At 40.8% G+C, this 27,705-nt stretch overlaps 1 protein-coding gene across 1 annotated transcript; it reads right to left on the bottom strand.

The window, feature by feature from the left end:
* Positions 1-2,639: 2,639 nt before the first annotated feature.
* LOC101970041 (short chain dehydrogenase/reductase family 16C member 5) lies at positions 2,640-20,499 on the bottom strand. The gene is made up of 7 exons (XM_005322929.5): positions 20,105-20,499; positions 16,408-16,754; positions 12,920-13,051; positions 10,055-10,154; positions 6,641-6,785; positions 5,090-5,215; positions 2,640-2,972 (listed from the first exon to the last, which is right to left on the bottom strand). The coding sequence occupies exons 2-7, from the start codon at positions 16,738-16,740 to the stop codon at positions 2,879-2,881; spliced, it is 930 nt and encodes a 309-aa protein (XP_005322986.1). The 5' UTR covers positions 16,741-16,754; positions 20,105-20,499; the 3' UTR covers positions 2,640-2,878.
* Between the last annotated feature and the right edge of the window lie 7,206 nt (positions 20,500-27,705).

The raw sequence follows: 27,705 nt of genomic DNA, 5'->3' as shown, positions 1-27,705 counted from the left end.
CTAGGTTATTCTTTTTTTGAGGGATATTTTTGACTATTCTCTCAATCAGACTATCTCCTTCACCGGAATGTGAGGTGCCCTCTTCTTTTCCAGATTAAAGCTTTGTCTGTATATTTGTGCTCACTTGACTTGGTGGCATTCCTTTTTATTGATAACAGTCAAACTTAGCATTCATTCTTTTGTTTGATAGAGTCAAAAGTTTCCGTTTCCAGTAACAGTTTCGTTGGATGAACTGTGACCATCTCAGAATGAGGAATGTCAAGGTCGTGTATGGTCTGGCTTTTCCCTTCTATCTTGATACCCGTTATGGATTGAATGTTTGTGTCACCCAAAATTCATATATTGAAACCCTAACTGCCAACTGTGATGGCATTAAGAGGTGATCACAACTAAATGAGGTTACAAGGATGGGGCCCTCATCATGGAATTAGTGTTCTTAGAGAGAGGAGCAGCTTTCTCTTTTTTCATGCCCTCGGAGGATAGGCCACGTGAGGACACCGGGAGGAGCCAGCTGTCTCTAAGCCTGGAAGGGAGGGGAACCCACACGAGAAAAAGAATCAATCGTCATCCTGATCTTGGAACTTTTAGCTTCCAGACCATCAAAAATAAATTTCTGTCATTTAAGTCCCCTAGTCTATGGTATTTTAATAGCAGCTTGAGCTAAGATAGCATGATAATGTAAAACCACTCTTCAAACAAACAAACAAAACCATACAAAAATCCCCAAACAAAAAAAGCAAACATAGTCACACACATTTTTACCCAAACTCCTTCTCGTAGCAAGGATTCTTCTTAGTTTTTGAGCAGCATAGTGAGGCCAGGATCCTGGCTGATGTACCCTAAGAGGGCAGTGTGCCCTGGTCCCGCCGAGCCCCATCCCTTCAAACTTACTTCGGCGCTGGGCTCTTGATCATGGCTTTATTAGAACTACATTTCAGCTGGAAGTGGGTATAAAACACATGTGAGAGCATCCACTCTCCAGGGCCATTAAATCACCTTGTTATTTATTATCCTCTAGAATCCTCTAATTTACATGTGGTCTCTTCTCATAGGATAGCCTCAAGTGAATCTGAATTTGTTTAGACAATTTTATGGGTATTGTTAAACCACAATTGAATTTCAGGCCTTTGTAGCAGCCCAGCCAAGATGCACTCCAATTAGAAATAATTGCTGCTAATGCTGTTATGATGCGGTGGATGCCCACTCTGTCCCCCAGACCTTTGTTCTGCTAAATCCCCTAAGAGCCTCTTCTTTATTCTTCAACTAAATTGACAGGCCCCCAGAATATACGCTCTTGGAATTGTAATATAGGAGCAATATTGTGCTTCTCTCTTAATTAACCTTGTTAACCAAGGATTTGGAACATCAGTTGGTTAGTCTAAGAGGGTCTTTGATCCTCTCAGTGCACATCTTAGTTGGGTCGGGCGCCTCTCTGTGAAATGAAATGCCTTGTGTTCCTTACTTAGTCACACACTATACCAAATACCTTATTCATTTTTTGAGTCATGATGTGATATTCTTATTTAATGAAATGTTTATAAAGTGATTAGCTTGGCACTGAGCACAATAAATATGAATGTTCGTCATTATTATCATAAGGCAGTTCTTGAAGGCTGAGTGGAAAGGAAACAGAGGAAGACAGTATTCAGTATCGTGCAGGCGGCTCAAGATGAATCAGTCCACATGTATACTAGACCCCATACTGCCTTAGCCCTTTGCTCCTCTAAGAGTAACATCTTACCCTTAAGAAATTCAAATTCTTTTTTTTCCTCTTCTAGGGTCTTCCGCAAGGTATCTCACATCCCTTCCTGCTTCCCAAGAGAGCAGGGACAAAAAGGCTACTGTTTCTTGCACTAGGCAGGTGTCCCCAACCAGCCTGGGAAGGAGTTCCAGGGTTGTGGTAATTAACATATTTTTCTTAATCTTGCTTTTAGAGTTAATCTCCAAAGCATGAAAGCAATTTGCCAGTTGATTAAACTGTAAGAACACAATAGCTTCAAGGTGAGGGCAGCGCTGGTGAATTGAAAGGCATAAAATTGCTCATTCTGGGGAAAAAAAAAAATACCTTACGGTGAATCCCAACTTGAACAAAGTTAAACACTTTAAATGAATCATAAGAATATTTGGGGGATAAATTAGCAATAAGTCTAATTCTGTAGAATTTCAATTTCTGAGCAAGTTGCAGTCAGTCTTTGTTCTCTGCTAGGGAACAAAATGGGAGCCCATTTGAGAGTCGGGTCTAGGATCACTGTCCAACAGGAACCTTCAGGAAAAGGGACTGGTAAGTTTCCCTGGCTCTGGCTGAACCTTCAGCTGGACAACCCAGTATCCAGGGCATCAAGAAGCAAGCATCTATGAAGCTGCGTTGGAAAGAAAGCACAGGGGATCGGCATTTTCTACATTAGGTGATCTGGGTTCCAAATGGCCAACGCTGAGAGAAGATTCTAGGAAATCCAGACCTCTGTGTCCTCTGGAAGGAGGGCATTCCAGCTACTTGCTGTGTGCTCTCCCCAGCACCTCACTGCCCAGACAGGCTCAAACACAGCCACCTGCTCCATAGGAGACACCTCCCTGGTGACCAAATCTTAGGGGAGATCAGAGGAGCTTCTCTCTCTCACACATCTGTTGTAACTGTGAAATGACAAAAATTGACTGCTTTTATTTTTTAAAACAAACAACCAAACTCAACAAAAAGAAGACAGCAATGTTTTTTTTTTTTTTTCAAAGACATGGGTTGAAAATTCTAGTCCAGATAGCAGAAATAGGAACGGTACTTGTTTCCAGATACGTTCTATTGTTGAACAAAATCATTTTTCTTATTCAAAACAAACGTGATGTAGCATTGGGTATCCGATGAAATCAGCCATGGAGTTGGTCTTTAGACTTTCTTCTTTTGGCCAGTGAAACCTTCCATTGACTCTAAGATACCCAAGTATTCACCTATGATCAGTCCTGTCTTGGCGGGCAAGAAACTAAAAAAAAAAAAAAATAATAATAATAAAATAAAAATAAAAATAAAAAAATAAAAAGTAAAATAAAAGAGAGAGAGAACCAAAAGAAAAAACCTTCTTGGTTACCATTCATGAAAGCATCTTTGCTCAGCTGAAAACTATCATTGTTTCTTGCAGATGTAGTTAAGGCTAACAACCTTATTATTATATAGGGGACACTTGCTCAGGGGGTCTTTATTAGCTTTCCTGGCTTTACTTACCTTGTTCAATTCACTTCTCCTTTCATTTCTGCAGCATCACTGACCTACATAATACTTAGTGGAAGCAGAGAAGTCTTGGGCTTGTAGGTATGGACTTTGGAGGTAGAGGCATCTGGCTGGACTTCTAGCTCTGTCATTTGTAATACCAGCCCAAGCAACTCACTTAGCTTACAGGCCTCAGTTTCCTTAAAGGCATCCATATTTCCTTCTTGGACTACCATGAGGACAAGATGCAACAGGTCCTCACACCTTTGGCAAGACCAGACTAACATGGTTCATCTCCTCTATCCCCACTTGCCCCACAGACACCCATGACCATCACTCGGACATAGCACTGTTGACCTTGACCTTCAACACTGCAGAGTGAGGAAATGTCAAGGCAGGTCCAGTACACGGAGACCTGTCCTAGAGAAGAGTAAAGAAAAGGACTCTGCATTTGCTGTCCCCTGTGGGGGCTCCCCAAGATCTCCAGGTGGTTCACGTCCCCCCCCAACTTCAGGTCTCTGGACAAGCACTAATTTCTTGGGGAGTCCTCCCCTAGCACTTCACTTAAGTCTTAACTGGCTCCCCTCTACCTCCTGCTCTGAGATTCCTTTTCTGGCTTTGTATTTCTTCAGAGCACTTATGATGATCAGCATATCTTTTCTGTTCCTTTACTTTTTTGTGTGATTCTTTCCCACCATCCACTCCTAAGAAGGCAATTTCCATGATGATAGTTCTTTGCTGTAACATCAGGTCCTGGAGTAGTGAGTGGTAAATGGCATACACACACACACAGCTCTCTAAATGTTTGCTGAATGAATGTTTGAAGAAGTGTTTCACGTGATCCTCTTCCCTGAGCCTCTTCATGTTTCCTCTGTCCTTCTCAGGAACTGTCTAGCCCTCTTTTCATAGATGACTCTGAACGTATGTACACTAAGTGCAAGTACAACTTCCACAGTTATTCAGAGTAGAAAAATTAAGTCCCATATTCTTAGAGCTTGCCTATGCTAGTAGGCAAGAAGTATTCACTGTGTGAATACATGCACTACCTGATCGCTAAGTGCATTACACTCATCTATATCTACAGCTCTGACAAACACTGTAAATGAAGAAACTGAGGCCTGTGGAATCTGGGGCATGCTAGGAATCACAGACTTGGTAAACAGGAGGATAATAACCCTGGATTTCAAACTGCTTGTCAGAGACCCTTCACCCTGCCTCAGACATCTTCCCATCAGCCATATTGATCCCTCCTGTGCTAGGTGAAGCCTGGAAAAGGATAGGAGTCTTTCAAAAGAGAAAGACTTTTGGTTCATTGCACAAAGTATAAGGCCCCAAAGTCAAGGTCAGGCACTAATCCAAATACCTCAGAAATTTATGTTATGGATAAAATAGACAATAGATAATAAATATAATGATATAAATAATAAAATCTAATTATATAAACCCTCATTTGATAATGAGAAAATAAATTTCCTTATGCAAGAAGGGCAATGGCTGCTAGCCAAGTGGTGAACACAAAGCATTGTATCTAAATGTGAGTAAGCCTGGGCACAAAATCTATTCCAGCATGATGGGAACAAGAAAAAGCATCTCTCCCAAACACCCAGTTTTGATCTGCTCCCAGTTAATTCAGGAAATCCACTGCTTATAATAATGCAATATACTAAGGTAGCAGGGAGGGTCCTGCACTTTCTTCTTAGCTCGTGGGAGGAATAGCAGCTATGGAAATTTTGGATTGTATCAACAAATGAGGTCCAAAGATGGGATCAACAGGACATAGATTTTCCCTTTTAAAATTTACCAATTTTTTTTTAAATGGCTCCTCCTGGTAGGATTTGGATTAAACTATTGATTGGCATGTTAGGGAAGTAATAGAAAAACTGATACTGATACCTTTTTAAAAACAACATGAGGTATAAAAACTTTGGAATACACAAATACAGCCTTTCCTGAAGAATAGCATCTACTATTTTTCTGACTGTATATTCTGGATCCAGAATTGGCAACAGAAGAGGACACCTAGAGTATAAACAACAAACAAACAAATAAAACCCCAATTAACAAATTAATAAAAACAATTCTTTCAAAATAGGAATAAGAAAGTTGTAAGACGTTATCACTTATTTTGTTTCCTTTCAGATTTTCTGTTTCTGTATTTATTCTCTTATTATCAACATGGTGATTTAAAACACACCTAGAATATAACATAAAAAAAATGACGAGCCTGATGAAGACACTAATGTCACAATAACACTGATATGAAACCATATCAAACGAATGTTGTAAAACAAGTCACTGGGAACAAACTGCCTGCTGTCTCCGTGACATATAGATCTGGGCATTTGCCCCAATTGACAAGTCAAAGCCTGGGTCTTTGTAATTAGGTCATAAGGATAGAGTCCTTATGAATGGGTTTAGTGCTTGTTATGGTTTAGATATGAGATGTCCCCAAGAGCTCATATGTGAGACAATCCAAGGATACTCAGAGGTGAAATGATTGGGTTATGAAAGTCTTAACCTGATTATTGCATTCATTTACTTGAATTGAATTAACTGGATGGTGACTGTAGGCAGGAAGGGTGTGGCTGGAGGAGATGGGTACTAGGGGTGTGCCTTTGGGGTTATACTGTGTCCCTAATGAGCTTATCTTAGTCTCTCTCTGCTTCCTGGTAGTCACATTCTGAGCTGCTTTCCTCTGCCCACACCAGGCAGACAGCAATGGAGTCAGCTGTCTAAGGCCTGAGACCTCTGAAACTGTGAGGTAATAAACTTTTCCTCCTCTGAAATTGTTCTTGTCAGGTCTTTTGGTCACAGCTGTAAAAAAAAAAAAAAAAAAAAAAAAAAAGCTGACGAAAACAGTGCCCTTATGAGAAGAGCCATAATAAAGATGATCTCTGTGTGTGTGTGTGTGTGTGTGTGTGTGTGTGTGTGTGTGTGTGTGTATGTGTGTGTCTCCCCCTCCTTCCTCCAAATTATGATATAGCAAGAAGAAAGCTGCCATATGCAAACTTTCACCAGATACTGGATCTTGGACTTCTAGCCCTGATGTGAGAAATAAATTTCTGTTGTTTAAGCCACATGGTGTATTCTGTTATAGCAGCCCAAACTAACTAGAGTTTCCTTCAGTGAGTTCTAGTCCTCCTGGAATCAGGAAAGAGGGTTGAATTGGGGACGGTGGAAAGGACAGTCTGGAAGTTAAACAAGCAGATCTGGGGCCAAAAATGGCTACTACAACTACTAGTAGCCTTCATAAAGCATTTGCCTTTGATTCAGTATGTTAACACAAACACACGTGAAGACAGAATTCTGAAACTACTTATCCAATCAGGCTGAATGATAGAAATACACCTTCTGAACAACTTTATAAAACAGATAAAACAGAATCAAATAGATAGCAATCATTTTTAATGATGTTGTTTCCTTGAAATCAAAAGGCATACTTACCTAGTCGTACAACCTTCAAACATTCCAGTTTTTATAAAAAATGGGCACACAATGGTAGTCTTAATCCCCTTTTGTTTTAGGGCAAATGTTTCTACAAACATAGATTCTGCAAAACCAACGGCTGCAAATTTACTCGCACAATAATCTGAAAGAGACAAACAATACTTATGTATATAGGTGTTATGGCTATATAACTTTTGGGTGTCCCCCAAAAGTTCATGTGTGAGACGATGCAAGAAAGTCCAGGGTGAAATGATTGGATTATGAGAACCTAAACTTAACTGATGCATTAATTCACTGACAGGAATTAACTGAGTGGTAATTGAAAGCAGGTAGGGAGTGGCTAGAAAAGGAAGGTCACTGGGGGTGTATGCCTCTGGGGTATATATTTTGTCCCTGATGAGCACAGCTCTCTCCCTGCTTCTATGTTTTCCTCCCTGCTTCTTGAATGCCACGTTTTGGTTGCTTTCTTCCTCCAGACCTTTCTGCCATGATGTTCTGCCTCACCTTAGGCCCAGAGCAATAGAGTTGGCCATCTATGGACTGAGACCTTTGAAACCATGAGCCCCAGATATATATGTACTTCTATAAAATTGTTCTTGTCAGGTCTTTTGGTCACAGCAGTGAAAAAGCATACTTTGTTTTATTGTGTTTTGCTTCATTGTGCTTCACAGATATTATCTTATAAACTGAAGGTTTACAGCAAGTTTGTATTAAGTCTATTGGTGCCATTTTTCCAACAGCTCAGATGATCATATTTTTAGCAATACAGTTTTTTTTGTTTTGTTTTGTTTTGTTTGGTACTGCAGTTTGAACCTAGGGGTGCTTCACCACTGAGCTGCACACCAGCTCCCCCCCACCCTTTTTGTTTTTTTGAGATAGGGTCTTACTAAGTTGCTGAGGCTAGACTTGAACTTGTGATCCTCCCACCTTGACCTCCTAAATCGCTGAGATTACATGTGTGCACCACAATACCCAGCAGCAAGTTAAGGTTAAAAACATAATGCGTGGGGTTGGGGTTGTGGCTCAGAGGTAGAGTGCTTGCCTAGCAAGGGTGAGGCCCTGGGTTTGATTCCCCAACACCAATTAAAAATAAAATAAAGAGATTTAAAAAAAAGAGTACGTAATGTGTAATTTAAAAAAAACAATACTACTGCACACTTAATATTTTAAGTATAGTGTAATCTAACTTTCATCTGCACTGAGAAATTTAAAAAAAAACCATGTGACTCACCTTATTGAAGTAGCCTGGAACAAAACCTGCAATATCTCTGAGATATTCTTGTATTCCATAGTTTTTAAATGGAATTACATTAAGGTTTACTCATAACATTAATAGCAGCAGAAAATATGACAACAATTTTCAGAGTTCTTCTGATCTGGGCCTAGCTCCATTGGAAGGATGAAAAGTGAGTAGGAAGAAATGGGGTCAACAGAAGGTCAGATGAGAATGACCAACTCCAAGATGAGAATGACCAACTCCAAGATAGGAAGGGCTGCAGGGGTGCTCCTGTAGGCCACACTGCTAGACTAACTTACAAGTTAATGACTGTCTGATCCTGTGTTAGCTGTTACATGGGGCACCATATGTGCATCCTGAACCTATCTCAAAAAACTTCAGGTCCATTGGGACATAAAGACATCCCCCAAAGGAAATAAACCTTCCTACATGACTTCCTAGTCATGTGGGAAGCAAGAGGGGTCAGCAAGGGCTGTGATAATCAGACCAAGTTTTCTTTCAACTATGATTTCCTTATTATCATTGTGATGAGTAATAACCAAACTAGAATTGGAAATGGAAAATGACAATTCTCATTATTATACACACAAACACACACAATTATACACATACATAAATCACATTAAACAAACATTCTAAATGTTTAAAATAAACTGATGAAAATAAACTGCTCGCTGCCTCCATGACAGGCAGAATGTAACTTCCAATTATAACTCCTTCTTCCACCTCCAGAAAAGAAACAAAAGGACTTCCTAGCTTCAACTGCCATATTTTGAAGACCTTGAAAATGCAGGGGGAAGTGGAGAATGGAACTAACAGAGGTTTTGAGCATTCTGTCTTTAATCATCTTTGCTTCCAGAAAATACTTGGATATTCAATTTGCTGAGTGAAAAAGATTTGGAGAAATGGAATTGAGGTGGATGAATACTTTCCTTTGCTTCACAGTCAAAAGGAGAATACTTACTCGCTATGTTTTGATGCGGTTGTTACAATTGACAAGAGCCAGGTAAAGGTGCCAGGTATGGGACTGTCAGGCCTCAGGGGTGCATAGACAGAGGTAAGAGGCTAGAGGGAGGAAAGGGGACAGGAGGGTCTGGAGCAGCTTCTAGGATGATCTCAGACATCTGGTGTAAATGCAGCTCTTTGAGCCCTTAATTCCTGAGATTCTGGTAAGCAGAAAGATCAGAGGACACACAGCATCTGCATTGTCAACTAGTTCCCTGGGGAGGGTGGCTGTAACACAGCAGACCAAGACTCACTCTGTGGGAAATACACACCATGGGAAACAAGTCTTACACTTAATTTCTCAGGTGTGCTGGGGGTGGACAAGTCTCATCTTTGAAGACAGAGACATTGAGTCAGAAAAAGGATTAACAGCAGTTGTAAATATTCCTGAGTGATTTCAAAAGCCTGTGATTTATAAGACATGTAATAGAGAGGCATTAATAACCTGTGCTGAATTCTCAAATGGACAGAAGGAAGTCCAGGGTCCAGGGAGTACAAAGCGGTAATATTCTGAGTGGATGGGTGGTTCTGGAAACCCTATTCATGTCACTGAAATGCACTGAACTAACATGAATTTGTGAACCTTGAGCCTGACACTTGGCTCAAGTGGTTCAGAAGTGCCTGATCACCAAACTATCTCGTTTGTTATCTGAGTGTTGCTGCCACGGTTCTGTTACATGAGTTTCAGTTGATGTGTGCAAGCCAGGATCCAGGACAGTTGCTCCAGGGGACTGCTGGTAGGGTGAGGTCAAGATTTCTGCTCCTCCTAGTGTCAGTTCCTGAATTGGGTCTCTTTGGCCAAGGATCTTAGTTTATTCCTTTGTCCCCTGTCCACAGTGTGATGAAAATGACTATTATGTCCTTTGAGAGAAGGCAGGTGGTCTTCCTTCCTGGCCTGCTGACAGTGCCAGGTGAATTTAATTGCTTGGGCACAACTGTACTGCTGGGTCTCAGTCTTTTAAATTCTGGGGGTTGCATAAGACCTAATGATTCCAAAGGGCATAGTCCAACTTTGTTTATCTGATGGGCAGTTCTCAACCACTTCTCTTGTTCCCTAAGATTCATTATACTTTATTATTAGGGTTATACAGTCAATGCTGGTTATTAAGAACTACCATGTAAGTTAGGGTTATAAAGAATTTTGCAATTATGAAATATATTTCTCTTACCTGCCAGCCCATTTACTCCAACTAATCCAGCTGAACTTGAAATGCAAACTAAATGTCCATGGTCATTAGCAATCATAGCAGGTAGAAAGGCTTTATAAGTCTAAGAAGAGCAAAGGAAAACTTTTAACACTTAATACCACATTGTATACTTTCCTCAGATATTTATATGATACTTATGATTAAAAATGATTTTAGTTCATAAAAATACCCGAAGGCACTGGAATATAAAAACTACAACACCTGGAAAGTTAATTATTTTAACCTGATTGACCCATGTTAAATCAATATTTTACTAAGGCAATTCCACCATTATGAAAATTCATGCTTATTTTTGTGTTTGCATTTGAGCTTTAACAACACAATATAAAACAACAATTGAAACAATATAGGAAAATTAGCTGTGGCAGCTGCAAACTAAAAACCAAGGAGTACTTAAATGATATGATTGTTAAGTTGTATACTGCTTTTTTTCCTTGTTGGCTTATTTAAAATTTCAATTTTTTTTCCTAACCATTATAAGATAGCCCGCTGTTGACAACCACTGAAAAAAAGAGCATTTCGTTTTAAACTGAAACTCACCTCTACTTCTTTCATTTTTATTCCAATTCATAAATAGATTATTTGTTAGAACTTATGTTGTTATGTCTTAGTCATGTAGAATACTTTTACCTTCTGCTTCTTTTTTCTTGTGGTACTGAGGATGGAACCTAGGGTTAATCCACCACTGAGCTACACCCCCAACACTTTTAGTTTTTTTATTTTGAGACAGGGTCTTGCCAAGTTGCCGAGAGGCTGGCCTTGACCTCTTGCCTCAGCCTCCTCAGTCGCTGGGATTACAGGCGTACACCACTCCACCTGGCTAAAAACACCTTCATATTTGATTAGGAATCTGGAGAAAGGACGTACAGGGGAGAGAAATGAGCTGTTGGAGAAGGCATTTCCTGTAACAAAGCAGTAATTAGTCACATATGTGGAAAACAATGTTAAGTAGAGGGATCTCTCACAGAGGTCAAACCCTCTTCATCTGCCTGCAATGCATTAAATTTCAGAAACGAACACATAGCAAGAGGTGGAAAATCAAAGTACAGAAAAGGAAACAGCACAGCATAATAAAAAGCATCCTGTGTTCAGGATCTGCACCCGTCCCTCTGCTTCTCCGTTGAGATGCTGCCTTTGAAGGCCGGGAGCCTGGCTGTCTTACAGCTCTCTGACCCCCTGGTAGCTAAATCACACACTTTGTGCCAGGTCACCTATAGGCATTTGAACTTTCCAGAGTGAATGGAGAGCATGGGAGGGAATTTCAGGGGCCAGGGAAACACTAGCATTTAAGGAACAGCTCGCAAGAAAAAAAAAAAAAAAAAGGAGAACTACCATGTAAGTTAGGGAAGTTCTTCTGTGCCCTCTTCCTGCTTTTCCTCCTCTTTGCCTAAGAATGAGGAGCTGTGTCCAGGGCTGGAACAATTGGATCCCAAGCTGGGAGAGGCCTTATGAGGCCACATGATTGGTGTGATGGCTGGTGTCAGCAAAGGCCAGGAAAATGCAACTTATGGGCGTGGACACATCTCTTTGGAAGGCAGGGCTGTGTCCCTTAGCACTGGTGGCACATGGTGCTACTCAGAGAACAATATCTTTCTCTACTCAGGCACTGAGAAAGGTCTTGGTTTGCCTAGAATAGGCCTCCTATTAATGGTGCCCCCTTTATTTTTGAAAATGTCCCTGCTAGAGCCAGGTGAGGTAGCTTATGTCTGTAGTTCCAGTTACTCAGGAGGCTGAGGGGGGATGATCACTTGAGTCCAGGAGTTCGCGACTAGCCTGGGCAACTGAGATCTCATCCCAAAGTAAATAAATAAATAAAAGTGTCCCTGATGAAGCCTACTGTAAAGTTGTAAAATTACCTTGGTCATGCCACCTTGAAAAAATTTTTAGCCGGGCGCAGTGACGCACGTCTGTGATCCTAGTGGCTCTGGAGGCTGAGACAGGAGGATCATGAGTTCAGTGCCAGCCTCAGCAAAAGCAAGGTGCTAAGCAACTCAGTGAGACCCTATCTCTAAATGAAATACAAAATAGGGCTGGGGATGTGGCATAGTGTCTGAGTGGTCTTGAGTTCAATCCCTGGTACCCACCCCCGCCTCCAAAATTTTATGTTCTATGATCCTTATACATCTCACAGAACTGTTTTAAGGACTAGATCATCCCTTGATATTCAGGGAGACGGACTGGTTCCAGGATCCCCACAGATACCACAATCCACAGATGCTCAAATTCCCTTTGTAAAATGGCATATATTTGCATATAACCTATGCACATACTCTCCTATATTTTAAGCCATCTCTAGATTACTAATAATATCTAACACAATGTAAATGCTGTGTAAATAGTTGTTATACTGTGTTGCTTAGGAATAATGACGAGGAAAAATTTAAATTGTTTTCAATATTTTTGATCTACAACTGGTTCGATCCATGGATGTGACCTGTGGATACAGAAGACATGTGAGCTTCCTGGAATAGTCCCCAGATATTTGCCACAATCAATAAATGGAAATTTGACCATTAGGACAGTTCTGTCTCTGTAGGATTCCCTGAACAGAAGTTCTGGAGTTAGAGATTAAATTGGCTCAAAAGAGGATACGTGAGTGATCTAGGACAAGACCAAAATTAAGGTGTCTTGTCGGGGGTGTACCTCAGTGATAGAGTGCTTCCTTTGCATGTGTGTGGCCCTGGATTCTAACACCAGCACTGAAAAAAAAAATTAAGATGTCTGTGCTTTATTGAAAGTCTGATAATGTTAAAGAGCAAGAGGAAAGTACAAAAGTACTTTGCAATGACTAATTTTACATGTATTATGAGAAGAAAAAGTAATTACCCATAAATGTGCTTTGAAGTTCACATCAAATGACTTTTCCATAAGCTCATCTGGGCAGTTGAGGAAGTTTTTGCCTGTTACGATTCCAGCGTTATTGATTAGGATGGAAACATCACCAACTTCTTTTTTAACCTGAGTTAAATAACAAGAGCAACCCCATCAAAATAGGAATTCCTTACATGATTTGGGTTTGATTTTCCCACAGTTGTATGTCTTTTTCATCCTTAACTCACACTGAATTTTTGCATTCTAAAAAGTTTGTTTTATTTCCTTTGAGATGTCAACTGCACACTGGAGATCCAAAATCTGATGCTTTTCTTTTTCTTTCTCCCTCTGAGATTAAAAAGATTCCATTGCTGAAATGCTACTTTCCTTTGACACTTAGAGCTGTTCTTCTACTCTGTGATTATACCTTTGTTTTATGCCCTCTGTTAACAGCATATCATTTTAATCCATGTGAGGAGGCATAAGAATAGCCTTATTATGAACAAATAGCATCTAGATCAAGACCTATCACACCCAGAGATGGGGGAGGAGTAGGGAATAAGCAAGAGAAAGAAGGATAATGTAGGTTTTCAACACACAGCACAGATTAGAATCTGCCTGCCCTGTTCGTATCAACGGGCTGGTTTTCTTCTCTCCATCTCAAAATTTCAGGTATAAGATCTGTGAGTCATGTGTGTTACTGTAATATGGGTTAAGATAGGCATTCAATCATTTTTTATTTAGGAAATCAAAATTCTGGGTGTAACACTGGAGCCTTTACCCTTTAACAAACCTTCAGTGTGTGATCTTGGCTTTATGTGAGAAGTGGACAGAGGCCTTTCTAGGATCGATGAGAGGAGGTGGGACTGGCCCTGTGTTCTCATCTGTGTTCTGAATTTCATCACTGCAATTCAGACCACACAGCAACAGCCCTGACCCATAAAGTCAGAGGGAACCACCCACTGTAGTTGCCATGTGTTCTTACAAGAGGCTCACAGAGGTGCCACTTACATCTCCAGCAATGTGTGTGTGTGTACATGTGCACCTGCCTGCATGGATGACACAAAGTTATCACTGCAGTATGGCAAAGGGGACAAGGTGTCACAGAGGCCAGGCAGAAGCTGCCATCTTTTTCATCTGCTAGTCATCAACCAGGAAGGCCTGGGTTCTTGGCATCAGGATGAGGTGTGTTAATCATTCAGACCACCTGGGTCTGTTGCCAAGGAAAAATTGTGAATGAAATAGAAACTAGGGGGAACCTCAATTTTAAGCTAGAGTTTTCAAAAAGCACTGGAAACTGTTAACTACAAGCCTGATTTGGAGAGTGGTGAAAATATTTCATAAAATCCAACTTGGACAGCAGTCAAGGCTAGAAACGAGTAGATCATTCCATCTGAGGCCAAAGCTAAAGCCAGAGAAGGACCGGGGTTAAAAGACAGCACCAATATTAAAGGCTGGTGTCCTAGCTCAGGGTCAGGGATGGAAAAGCCAGAGGTTACATCAAAGGTTATGTGCTATAACTATTGATGATGAATGGTAAAGGCAACATGCTCATTCTTGGAATGAGAAAAATCTTGCTGGCACAGTGTTTTTAAATAAGGGCCCAGGAGTCATACCTTAAGGAGAATGCAACGGATTCTAATTCTTAAGTGATTTCCTTCCTTCCTTCTTTATTATTTTCCTTAGTGTAAGAGTGAATCTGTTTAACCCTGTATGACAACTCTCCAAAGACCAGCACATGAACTGTGCCCATCTGTTAGCTGGGCTTTCCCTCTGCATGCCCACCGTATGAAAACACAAAACTGCTGGAAGCCCATTGGGCTGACGCGCATGTCACCATCCAGCTCCAAATTGCCAAGATGGCTGCTCTGGATTCCCCAACCACGGAGATTCCCCAACCACTCCTAACTAGTGTAGTGGGCAGTAGGAAATGTCTGCTTCTCCCAGTGATCATGTGTCCCAGGATCTTGAACATTAGGAATCAGAAATAAATTTTAAGAAATTTTGAAGATGCTATAATTTTTTTGAGCTGCTTAATTGAATGACACCGTAGGAGGTATGCCAAGCCACACTGACCCTGAATTACCTTGTTTAAGGCTCACTATCATTAAATATATAGTTAGGACATTCTCACATATCACATCAAGGATAAATGACAACTACCTAGCTGCAGCCTTACCTTGTGTTTACTGAACAAAATAACCTCTCATCTGAGTTGCCAAAGAGCAGGGCTGGGCTTTCTGAATTCAAGGCTAGGTCATGATCCAGGGACACAATTTTTAAACACTGTCATACTATACTAAAAATTTTCTCTTTGGTCAGTCTCCCAGGGGATACTTCTTAAGAATTCTCTGATATGTTCTTGTTATCCAGAAAAAGAAGTGGAAATGGTTGGCTTATAAAGATGGGGAGTAATTTGCTTCCCTGGAATTCAGAAAAGCACATCATTGATTCTCTCCAAGACCCCAAAGTGATAAAAACTGAATAATGAGCTAATACTATGGCATGCCGGATCACTTAAGAAGCCAAGCAGCTTGACAGAACTAATTTACAGATCCAGCCACGAGGGAGGTGATTATTGATAGAGCACTTCACAGTAACCTGCCCCATAGCTAAAAACCCTCCTTGTTTGAATATGAACCATTTTTTTTTCTTTAAGACTGGCCAGAGGAGTTGGTGGTAGTCCGTGTAAGCCAGTAGGCCAGGTGATCAGCGCATCATGTGTTAACCACTGAATCTGGGAGTTTGGCTGCACTTGAAGGGTGACCCTAGCATAAAACTATGTGAGCTTGTCAGGTTTGGATCTCCACATTGTAATGGGCAGCCTGCATATGGAGCTGGCGGTAAGAAAGACATAAGATGGAAAGCAAAAACTCTTGGCTGTGACCTGCAAAGCTCTCTACTAGGAGGTGAGGGAGGGAGTACCAAGGTATTTGGTGGAGCGTGGAAGCACATTGCAAAATAGCTGGACTGCTTGCAGCAGACTGGTTTGGTTCCTCCCTCTCACTAAGTTGAGCAATTCTGAGAGCCAAAAAGTGGCCCAGGAGAGAGTGATGTGTGGTGTATGCATGACTGTGCCAACAGAAGGGCAGAGGAATCCTTACAAGGGCAAAGAGATGGGCCTGTATGAAACAAGAACTTTCTTACTCTTTGGCATATTGGAGTCCTGGCTGTGAATTTGCTATTTATTAGTTGTATTTCTTAGATAGCTAACATGCCTGCTCAAGCCTCAGTGTTACAGTTAGTGAAAGGAAGATAATAAAGTGTTTTACTTTATAATATTATGATATGATACAGAGTACTTAGCACAGTAGCTTACATACAATAAAAATTCAAAAATCCTAATTCCCATTCCCCCACAAGATTATTTTTTAAATTAAAGGGACACTGGAGATAGGCAAATGGGCATTGATAAAAGCAAACTAACAACCAACATGATGCAGGCCAAATTATTTACATAGGGTTCTCAGTACCCATAGAAAACAGTGGTCTCCAAAATTTACCTGATTGGCCACTCTGTACACGTCTTCCTTTCGGCTACAATCACAGGTATAGGCATGCACCCTCATGGCTCCAGCTTCCCGAGCCATCTGGAGTGTCTCCTCATTCCCCTCTGAATTGATATCCCAGAGAACAAGCACAGATCCCAGGCGGGCAAACTGCAAGGCTAAGAGCCTCCCAAGTCCACTCCCAGAGCCTGTTATGAGGACTATTTCACCAGCGACGTTCTTCCGTGGCCTTGGGATCAAGCCAAAGATCAGAGCCTCCAGAATACTAAACAGTGATTTTCCTAAGAAAACAAGAAATTTCCCTGCTGCTTTCAGGTTGGAAGACATATTCTGGCTGACACCTGTAGAAAGGGAGAGAAAATTTGTTCACTACACGGAGTTCTACTTTCTGAAGTAGTGAAAGTAGTCAAGAAGCTCGACTTAAACATCTCTGCAGGCTCTGGACTCAGAAGGGAAGGAACCCACAGGGACCATATCTTGTCCAGCTTTCATACACAGCCCCAAGCTCTGCACATTACTGTTCTCCCACTGTGTGTTTTACGTACAGAAATGTTTGTGAACCAACACACTGAAATTTAACTCAAAGGACACATTCATCATTTCTTCCCACTTTACTTTTCTTCATAATAACCTTGAGTCCTGTTGGATGATCGGACTTCCAACATCTTGGTCCTGTTGATGACATAACTGCTACCTTTCTGGTTTTGTTTTTGACTCCTTTTAGGTTTGTACTTTCTCATTTGCCCTGTGCTTCTTTAATTTTGCCTTGATACTTAAAATCTGAGATTCAATTGGACAATTGAAAATTCTACTTGTATAAAGTATTTGAAGAGAAGAAATAAGAGGCCCTAAGCCTTTTCCAACTGATTCATTGTGAGTATCATATATCCATTCATAAACCCCAAGGATCCCATGCTACTAGCTCCCTGTCATTTATAGGGTATAGGTCTTGACCCCTGCCCAGTCTTGGCCCTGCCCAGTTGTGAAGGCTGGGGCTTTTCTGGGCATAGGGTGGTATAAAGTGCCAGTTCTATGGCACAGGATGGTTCTACAGATGAAGTGAAAATATTCCATGCTTGACCATAATCTTGGCTCACAGAAAGAACTTCCAAGCTGACATAATATTTCTCAGATTCACAGTGCTGCTCACCAAGAGGTACCCAACAGGATTCTCCCCCCATATGACAAAATTATTTAGAGATCCATGCTTATATCTTGCTATCAATGACTCATACTTTAGTAAGGATAAGTTCATAAGATAATTTGCCAACAAACAGCTGAGAAAGAAGGGAAGGTCTTATTTTCTCCAGGATGAGAACATCTGTTTAGCACTGAGCATACTAAGCTGGAGGCAGAGGAATGGGGTGTTCTACTGAGGTTCAGATGAAGACACACGGGTCAGGAGGTGGAAGGACTGAGAGAGCAGCAAGTCTTCACTCTACATGCTGACTGAGGATCAATGAGTTTCTGTTAATGACTCTTATTATCCAGTTGCTATACACAACTGGATTAATCTGCATAAGGGGTCGGTACATGACCATTCTAAAGAAATGCTGGAGATACATGATCTAAACTGTTGTTACTGCTTATTCTACAGGTGAGATTGAGGATCCAAGTGAAGATGTATGGGACCTGTCGGAGGTCCCTGTGCTAGTTACTACAGGACCAGGTTGGTTCATTTGTTCTGTTTATTGAGCACCAACCCCAAGGTGGTTCTACTCTAGTCTCTATGGTAGAGAGGGATGGTAGACTTTCATTTTCTCTGTACTGGTGAGCTAACTAGACTAGTTTGAAAAAACAGATCTTAAATGGTTAACTGCATTATTAAAAGTTATGATGTTATAAAGGAAAGTGTAGGGTGCTACAGGGTGGATGACAGGAGAGGTGATTTAGATGGGGGCCTGGTAGAAAGCAAGAGTGAAGGTTTGATGGGAAGTGACCTTATTTTAGCAGATAACTAAATGATGAATGGCAGGAAGTAGAAAGATTTGGCAGTAGCTTTTCTGACAGGGGACAGAATGGTTTATATTGAGGAGATTTTGCTTTGTACATCCAGGGCTGTCCAGGGAATAAGAATCTGGTTTGGGAGACATGACCATTCAGGTCAAACAGAGTGTTTTTTGCTGTGAGCACTAGGCTTTATTACCCATTATGTGAGATAGCCCTCAAACTCTCTGCCAACTTTATTCTGATATATTTTTACAGAGGAACTTTCAGATGATTGGCTGGGCCTCCCAGCAATGCAGAACTTGGAAAGAAGATTTCCTGAAGGAAGACTCTTGTTTTAAATACAAAGTAATGGTGCACATACTTGCAGACGTGCAAGAGTGTGGATCAGACTGTGTACAGTCAGGGCTTCCTTCCATCAGTACTCCTTTCACATCAGGTGACTAGGGTTGGGCCACCATGCTTGCTTTCAAGCACACTAATATTTATAGGGGTCCATGCCAGACTGACAGACATGTACTCTGTGATCTCTAGCACTGTAGTGATAGAAATCTCATCACTGACCTACGTGACATGAAAAACTCTTAATAAGACTTCACTATTACACGGTCACAATGTTAGCACGATGCAAGACCTAGGACCAATGCGTGCTTTATCACCACCTTGGCAGAGACCTCCAAGGTTCTTAAGCAGCCAGGGGTCTCCCCCATTGGGGATTTAGGATACCTGCTATGCATCCATATAGGCAGTGAGGTCTACAGACTAAAGTTTGGGTTGGGATTTTGTATCCATCACTGGTTTTTTTTTTCTCCTGTAATTTCGGTAAAAACTATTTTATGTCTCAGTTTCCTCTTCTAAAAAAAGCAATTCTAAACTGTGGAGAATACTAACCCTCATTTCAACAGGAAACTAGATGCAGGAGTAAACGAGTGAATACAGGTAAAATATTAAGAAGCATTATATGGTCACTGCTAGCCCACATGAAATGTCTGAATTAATTTAGGGGAATAAAGGCACTGACCCGCACTCAGCCCTTGCGGGGCGCACGGATATAAGGTAATATAAAGTATATTCCTTCATAATGTAAATGTAAATGCATACTTACAAACTAAATATACATTTCCATATTATTGTAAAGACTCTTTCTTAGGAAGGCACCAGTGTATTAAATTGAAATTTAATCATGCTGAATACTTCTTTGATGTGCCCATCCTACTGGTGTACAAAACCAAGAGCTGAGCTAACTAGGCGCAATGTAATTTGGGGCTGTCTGCTATCCAGAGCACAATTCTGCCCTGGGAAGGACACTTGGTCTGGGGCTTGGGGCAGGGAGTGTGGGGTGTACAGAATGCCAAGCACAGCTTCTGCTGAAAGGGATGATTTAGGGGCAGTGGGGAGCTGGAGGTGCATGCACTGAGCAGCAGAGACCAGGGATCTGGGCAGAATGGACCCCGAAACAAGAGAGATCAGAGAGGCATCCCTTTCTTAGATTGGCAGCTCATTTCATCGTGAGGTAGAGCCTTGTCCCCGGACACGGGAGCCAGGACCTTGGGGATGTTGCAGCCATGAGCTTCTCAGAGGTGCCTCGCTCTCTTACACCGGGTTCTCTTCCTGCGATCCGGCCGCCGCTCTCCCGCCCGCGCCCCCTCGCGCTCACGGAGCGTTTAACCCGCAGGGCCCTGGAGGGGCGCGCAACGGCGCCACCTCCTACGAAAGCCAGCTCCGAGGACCCGCGACAACTTACCCAGACACGCTCCCCCTCGCTGCCCGCCGAGAACCCGGCCTCGTCCGCCCCAGGCACCCGTGTCCTTAGCTACCAGCTCAGTGAAGTTCAGGTGTTTATCCTGGCGCCAGCTCGAGCCTCAGTCCAAGGGCGGGACTGGCCCGCCCGCGGCGGGGGTGGTGCCGCCAGCGGCAGGGGTGGGGTGGTCAGTGAGTCCCCGCGCGCCACGTAGGCCAGCTTTCTTTTCCCAGGCGGGTTGATTTGGGAGGAAATTCGATGGTGGAGACTGGACGCGCGCTTCCGGATTTCTCCTAAGTTTTAATGTTGTGACGATCAGGCTGCACCCTGGATTTTAAAATCACAATTTCTGGGTTGGAAGGGACCGAGGTATTAGCGTGAAAAAAGTTCCTTCCCCAGGTGTGTTTGCAAAAGTACATCCCCTGAGGCTGTGAACTAGACAACAAAGAGGAGGCAATTACTCGGGTCCTTGAGGGGGCGGTCCAGGTCCTGCCCGACACCTCTCAGCAGGGCACGGGTGCAGAGCTCCCCCGCAGTATCTGATTTTGGCTCCTGGGACCCAAAGGCAGAGGCTTGTGGGCGTGTGGCTGGGAGCCGCTGGAAGGTGAGTGGGTGCTGACGCCGGAGCGGTTATTGCTTTTGCAGGTGGCCATGAGGAAGAAGGAGAGGGAGACATTTGTTCTAACAAGACGAAATTGAGAAATTAAAAAATAGAATAAGTCACCATTGTATTCTGACCTGTGTCTCGAACATCCTCTTGTGTTTGAAAATTCAGAATCTACAGCAATGGTATTTATCAAGAAGAAAAAAGAGAGAAATATCCATTAATAAAATTAGAGAGTGATCTGATATAAGCATGTCACCACTGCAGTTGGAATGGGTGGCACAGGTAGCAGAGATGGCAAAAAAAAAAAAAAAATTGGGGGGTATTGAGGAAAAAAAACAAGGAGGCAGGATGAGATCAGGTTTGGAATTGACCTTTGGGGCTGCTATGACCCAAATAAGTACTGAAGGCTTAGAGGAGAGCAGGTTTCATTAGCCTCTATCTGGGACAGGTTTAGGGGGAAGAGAATCTGCATATTTGTTCTTTATTTAGAAGAGAAGTAACAGGTAGGTCTTGTAAGCCTGGAAAAATAGGTTCAGGGAAGATCCTTGAGTGTCTTTTCAGTGTTTAGGAAGTTGCTTGTTGAGTGGTCAAAAGTGTTCCAGTAGCTGTTCTGTAAAAAGATGAATGGGGATAGGTGTGTGTGCCTCAGTTTCAGGTCAAAAGTCTTCACCCAGCTGCAGAGCTTCTCAGGAGTGGGAGACATGTTCATCTACTGCAGAATGAGATGCTAGACATGCATCTCAGGTGGACCCAGGACTCACAAAAGAGGGACACCTAAGCAGTCTGGAAGAGGAGACCTGGGCTGGAAGGGTCTTCCAAATGCAAATACAGTGTTTGCAACACCTGGGAATGAGAAGGAATAGAGGAAGCACAGAGAAATTCACTGATGGACCCCACATCATGCAGCCTGTCTGTACAAATGTGAGGATATTTGGAAAACGCCAGCCTTCCATCATCTTCATGGTTTCTCTGAATAGAATCCTAGGCTGTCCCTTATTTCTGATCAGAAGTTGGGGGGTGGACTTCAAGAAAAAATTTTGAGTGTGATCTGCAAATATAGGTGTAGGGCATGGGGAATGCACTATTGATGCAGTTAAAGGAGCCAGATGCCCTACTATATGGAGAAGGCTCCACTTTGACTTAATGCTGGAAAACTTAGGGGATTGGCCAGCATCTTGAAAGACAAGAAAGGACTTTTATAAGGTACTTTTTGGCAAAGATTAAAAGTGAGAAATAAATAGTTTATAATGGAAGATGTTTAATAAGTTGGTAGACATGAACCTCATTCTCAGTTTCTTGGACCTTAAAGCCCAAGAGATGCATATTAAAAAGTGAATTGCCTCTCAAATTATAACTATTATGAGAAAGGAGAATGTGTTCTTCATATGGGAGTGATGGAAATTATGCAGTTCTGGAGAACATATGTATCAGGATATAGAAAGGTGTATACCTTCTGATTTCATTCTACTCACAAGACTGTTTTTACCAAAGAATCAGGTGTTGTTTGTTTCCTACAGGAAGAGAAATTGGGTAATGGGAATCAGAGATGGGAAAGAGGCTTCTCACTCCATTAAATCATGGAATGAGTTACCTTTTCAGGAACTAATTGTATTAATAACATTTATCATTAATTTCTAAGAAGCATGTACATAGGTAGTAATTCCATAACTATTTATAAAATCATGTTTTTCAATCAACAATACTCTTCACAAAATGTAACTTTAAAGATATAGCCCAACACTAAATATATGCTATGACCCAATTTCTTTTAAATGAAAACTTTACTTATAGGCATTAAAAACATTGCAAATGATTCACCAGTCATCTTAACATGTCTTATTGACAAGCAGTGGAAGTTTAGTTGATTTTAATATTTTTCCTTGGAACTTTTTTTGCATCATTCAAGGTATCTATTGTATACGTATTTTTGTCATAATAAAAATGTTTCTAAGGACCAGATACAAAGAAGTTTCTATTTTTTTAAAGTTTTTATTTGTGCTAAGTTCTTTTTAAAATTTTTTTATTAGTTGCTCAAAACATTACAATGATCTTGACATATCATACATTTGATTCAAGTGGGGTATAAATTCTTATTTTTCCATGTGAGAAGTTTCTATTTTAGATGGCAGACTGGAAACATGTTTTTTTTATCCCATTTTCTTCTAAAATTCCATTGATTTGCCCAAGAAGATATAAAATTGTGAATAAAAACACAAGAGTGCCAAGAGAAAATTTAAAAAAAAATAAAAGAAAGACAAAGGAATCTCCATACTGCTTTCCAAGATTCCTGGGAAAGCTGGGAATGGAACCACCATTCGACCCAGCTATTGCCCTTCTTGGACTATTCCCTGAAGACCTTAAAAGAGCGTACTACAGGGATACTGCCACATTGATGTTCATAGCAGCACAATTCACAATTGCTAGACTGTGGAACCAACCCAGATGCCCTTGAATAGATGAATGGATAAAAAAAAATGTGGCATTTATACACCATGGAGTGTATAAATGTATAAAAATGCAGCACTAAAAAATGACAAAATCATGGAATTTGCAGGGAAATGGATGGCACTAGAGCAGATTATGCTTAGTGAAGCTAGCCAATCCCTAAAAAACAAATACCAAATGTCTTCTTTGATATAATGAGAACAACTAAGAACAGAGCAGGGAGGAAGAGCAGGAAGAAAAGATCAACATTAAACAGATACATTAGGTGGGAGGGAAAGGGAGAGAAAATGGAAATTGCATATACAAAATTACATATAAGAGGTTGTGAGGGGAATGGGAAAATAAACAAGGAGAGAAATGAATTACAGTAGATGGGGTAGAGAGAGAAGATGGGAGGGGAGGGGAGGGGGGATAGTAGAGGATAGGAAGGGTAGCAGAATACAACAGTTACTAATAGGGCGTTATGTAAAAATGTGGATGTGTAACTGATGTGATTCTGCAATCTGCATTTGGGGTAAAAATTGGAAGTTCATAACACACTTCAATCTAATGTATGAAATATGATATGTCAAGAGCTTTGTAATGTTGTGAACAACCAATAAAAAAAAGAAAGACAAAGGAACTATGAATGAGAGTTGACTAGAGGTTGGTAAGCAGATGGATCCCATTTCCAGAAACCAGAGCAAAAGATATTGAAAGCTAAAACACACCCAGAGAAGGCATTGCAAAAATGAGTCATTCTTCCCAAAAGTAACACAAAGGAACTCCACATCAGTAAACAAAACAAAGAGTGGAAATAGGACATGGGGAACTCAGATGGAATAAACAGTGTTAATAAAAAAAACCCAAACTATAAAAGCATTAAAATAAAATACAGAGCATTGTTTTGTTATTTGGGGAGGAAAGACAAAAATCCAGAAAACATAAGGTATTGATGAGACTACCAAAGACTTATAAATCCTTGTGCAGCAAGAAATTATAATCAAAGTGAAATGATAATAGACTAGTAGAAAATATTTTTGCATAAGGAATTGACTGTAACTATTCGTAATATATGGCATTTCTGTGAACCAGTTGGAATAATACTAGGAAGAACAGATTTAAAAACACAGACAATTCACAAACACATATAAGTAACTGAAAACAACTGAAAAGATGCTAACTTTCCCTGATATTCAGGAAAAGGCAAGTTGAAAAGGAATGTCCTTTTTTTTCCCATTCATCAATATCCATATATTAAAAAATCAGACAAGAATCCAGGATTATTCTCATACTGTCCAATGTAGGAGTCAAAATTGATGTGTCTTTTATAGACAGCCATAAAGGCAGTAGCTATCAAGCCTTTTGACTGTTATTTCATGTCTAGGAAACCATCCCAACTTGACACTTAGGCAGAAAGAATTTTCACTGAACTTTGTGAGAGCAAAACACTAGAAACTGCTTAAACACCACATATCTATTTTATTAGTCATGATGTTGTCATAAAATAGAATTCTGTGAAACTGTCAAAAAGAATGAAACTAGGACTGTACTTACTGGCCAGGAAATTTCTCCAGTGTGCAGCAAGGAGAAAAAAGTAGAGAATTATATGATTAAAATTAGACTCATGATTACATTGTTGGAGCACGTGTTTCTGTTTGTGCATGCTCACATGTATAATACAGGTAGAAAGGCACAGAAGATTTGATCAGGAGGATTACACACCAGAGTGATCATAGTGGATACTTCTGGAAGGGAACTGACTCAAGTGAGGAGAGTGATTTGTTTCTGTATTGTTTCATTTTTTACAAATGTCATGCATTGTTTCATGATACTAAAACCACATAAAAATTTTTGTAGTTGTAGATGGACAGCATACCATTATTTTATTTATTTTTGTGGTGCTGAGGATCAAATCCAGTGCCTCACATGTGCTAGGCAAGCACTCTGCCTCTGACCCCTAGCCTCAGCCCCCAAACCAAAACTTTTAAATATGCAAATTTTCTGTTTTAAAAAGACTCATTTTAGGAGCATGTTATCTTTGGGGATGAATTTATAAAATAGTGGGGAAAGTCCAGTCATCAGATGCTCTATTCAAAATATATCAGTTTTAGCAAACTGTATTATTTTGGTAGATTATAAAATTCTAGGAAAAGGACATCATTAGTATAAGGGGGGATTCATTTGTCCTATGACAAGAGGAAAAGAGCATTAGCTGGAATAGAATTAGCAAACAGACACGTCCAGCTCATGTGAAGGAGTAGAGCAAATACTACATGTGAATAATTAATCCGAGATGGGAAGGAGCCAGAGCATATCTGTCCTGCTACCTTGCTGGGGAAAGTAATCATATACCAGAGACATGCAAACGTTTCAGAAAGCTAAGACTCAAGGAAGACAATGACAAGCTAGGCACGTGATTGAAATTCCCCATGTACTACATTTCTCAGAATGGCTGGGCACAGAGCCCAACGTTCATTCCACCTCTCCCCCAAAAGATAAAGGGACATGTTTCTATATGTTCGTTCTTGCTCTTCTACTCATTTCAACATTGTTATCACCAGTAATCAACTTTTTCCCCTGAATATTTGTAGCACGAAAGACATGGGGATAGATTTATGTATATTTGATCTAGATTGTTGTGCCAAGTTTAAGTCATGTTGGAAGATAATTCGAATATAGCCAGTGTCTCATGGCCAAGATAAGTTTTCTCCTCTTTTCATTTTACCTTTCTTTTCTGGGATTTATTTTCCTTTTGGATTCTGTCTTTGACCAGTGGAAATACTCATAGTAAAGGGCATTAACTGCTTATATTAACTATAAAAATTCATTGATGGGGGCTGGGGATGTGGCTCAAGTGGTAATGCGCTCGCCTGGCATGCGTGTGGCCTGGGTTCGATCCTCAGTACCACATACAAAGAAAGATGTTGTGTCCGCCGAAAACTAAAAAATAAAAAGAAAATATTAAAAAAATTCTCTCTCTCTTAAAAAAAAATCATTGATGAATATGTCACCAGGGTGAGGAGTAAGGAAGCCTGTCTGTTTGTCTCTCTTTTGCACTGTACTGGGGATTGAACCCAGGGACACTTTACCACTGAGCTGTATCCCCAGCCCTTTTTAAAATTTTAATTTGAGACAGGGTCTTAAGTTGTTCAGACTGATCTCAAATTTATAATCTTCCTGTGTTAGTCTCTTGAGTTTCTGGGATTACAGGTGTGTGTCTCTAAATTTTATAGAATTATAATTTATGTGCTATAAAACCTAATTTAAGTGTATACTCTGTGTTTTGATAAATTTATGTACTTCTGCAATTGGGCATGAACACAATCTATTTTCTAAACATTTTCATCACACCAATAATTTATGTTTGGAGCATTTTAAACTAAATGTTTGGCTTAAATTCATTGGGGAGGGGGGTGATGGAGGTAACATAGGTGTTATAGATTCTGGCTCCAAACCCATGTGGTAACTTGTGCTCTTGTCCAAGGATTGTTTCCCCCATTTTTTATTTTTTGCTTAAATCTAAGATGGTACCCTTTACCTTGTCTCTCCTTAGGACCCTAACCCATCCTCTTCGTCTTCCCAGTTCAGACCTCTGACAGTGCAACCTTTGTGAGATTCTGTTTTCCAGTGATCCTCTTGGCTTTTACAGACTGCTGAGATTCGAATGTGTCTCCCCAAAGTTCCAGGACTGGATTAACTAATTAATTAATTAATCCCCCAATTTATATCTGGATTATATGTGGAGGTGGGCCTTTGGGAAGTTGTTACAGTTCAATGAAGTCATGAGAGTGGGGACCCATGATGGGAGTAGGGATTGAATAAGAGGAAGAGATGCCAAGCACACACGTCTTTGTTCTTGCCATATGATGACCTCTCCCATGTTACCATGCCGCAGGAAGGCCCTCACCAGCTACTAGCGCCATGTTCTTGGGCTTTCCAGTCTCCAAAACTGCAAGGAAAAAATCTTTTCTATGTAATTTACTCAGTCTGTGTCATTCATTATAGCAGCAGAAAATGGACAGAGACAGCCTTCATGATTTTGTCTCTTTTCCTCAAGTGAACACCTATAAGAGCCAGTACGTCCCCCTGTACCAGCTCCTGACAAACCCAGCACAAGGTAGGTTTAACTATCAGGATTTTAACTTTCATATTATTGAGGGTCTGGGTCTTACTTCTTTTCCTAAAAGTTCAGTCAAATATATTAAAAGATTTTAAAAATCTATAATTTCTAAATCTAATATTGGAAGATATTCTCTGAACATCTAGTTATTCATAGAACTGAAAATGGAAGTCATCATATTTTCCCTTGTAAACACTTTCTTTGAGTTTTAAAATATTAAGACTATTCCAGGAGTCTCCTACAGTGCACATGGAAGGCAGCTATGCTACACCCCCAAAGTACAAGTTGGGTGCATAAGCTGACTTTCAAGAAGGTATGCAGAATGGGACAATTTTAAGGGGATTCATTGACAGGTCTCATGTACTCTGCTAAAATGGGTCTGCCTGAGAACGGCCTGTGGTCTGTTCTCAGTCACCTGGTTCTCCTGTCTTCCTTCTCTTCATAATGAAC

Source organism: Ictidomys tridecemlineatus, chromosome 7 (assembly GCF_052094955.1).
Source record: "Ictidomys tridecemlineatus isolate mIctTri1 chromosome 7, mIctTri1.hap1, whole genome shotgun sequence".
Taxonomy (NCBI): Eukaryota; Metazoa; Chordata; class Mammalia; order Rodentia; family Sciuridae; genus Ictidomys; species Ictidomys tridecemlineatus.
The sequence above is the reverse complement of the archived record's forward strand: the minus strand, read 5'-3'. Positions and strand labels throughout refer to the sequence as shown.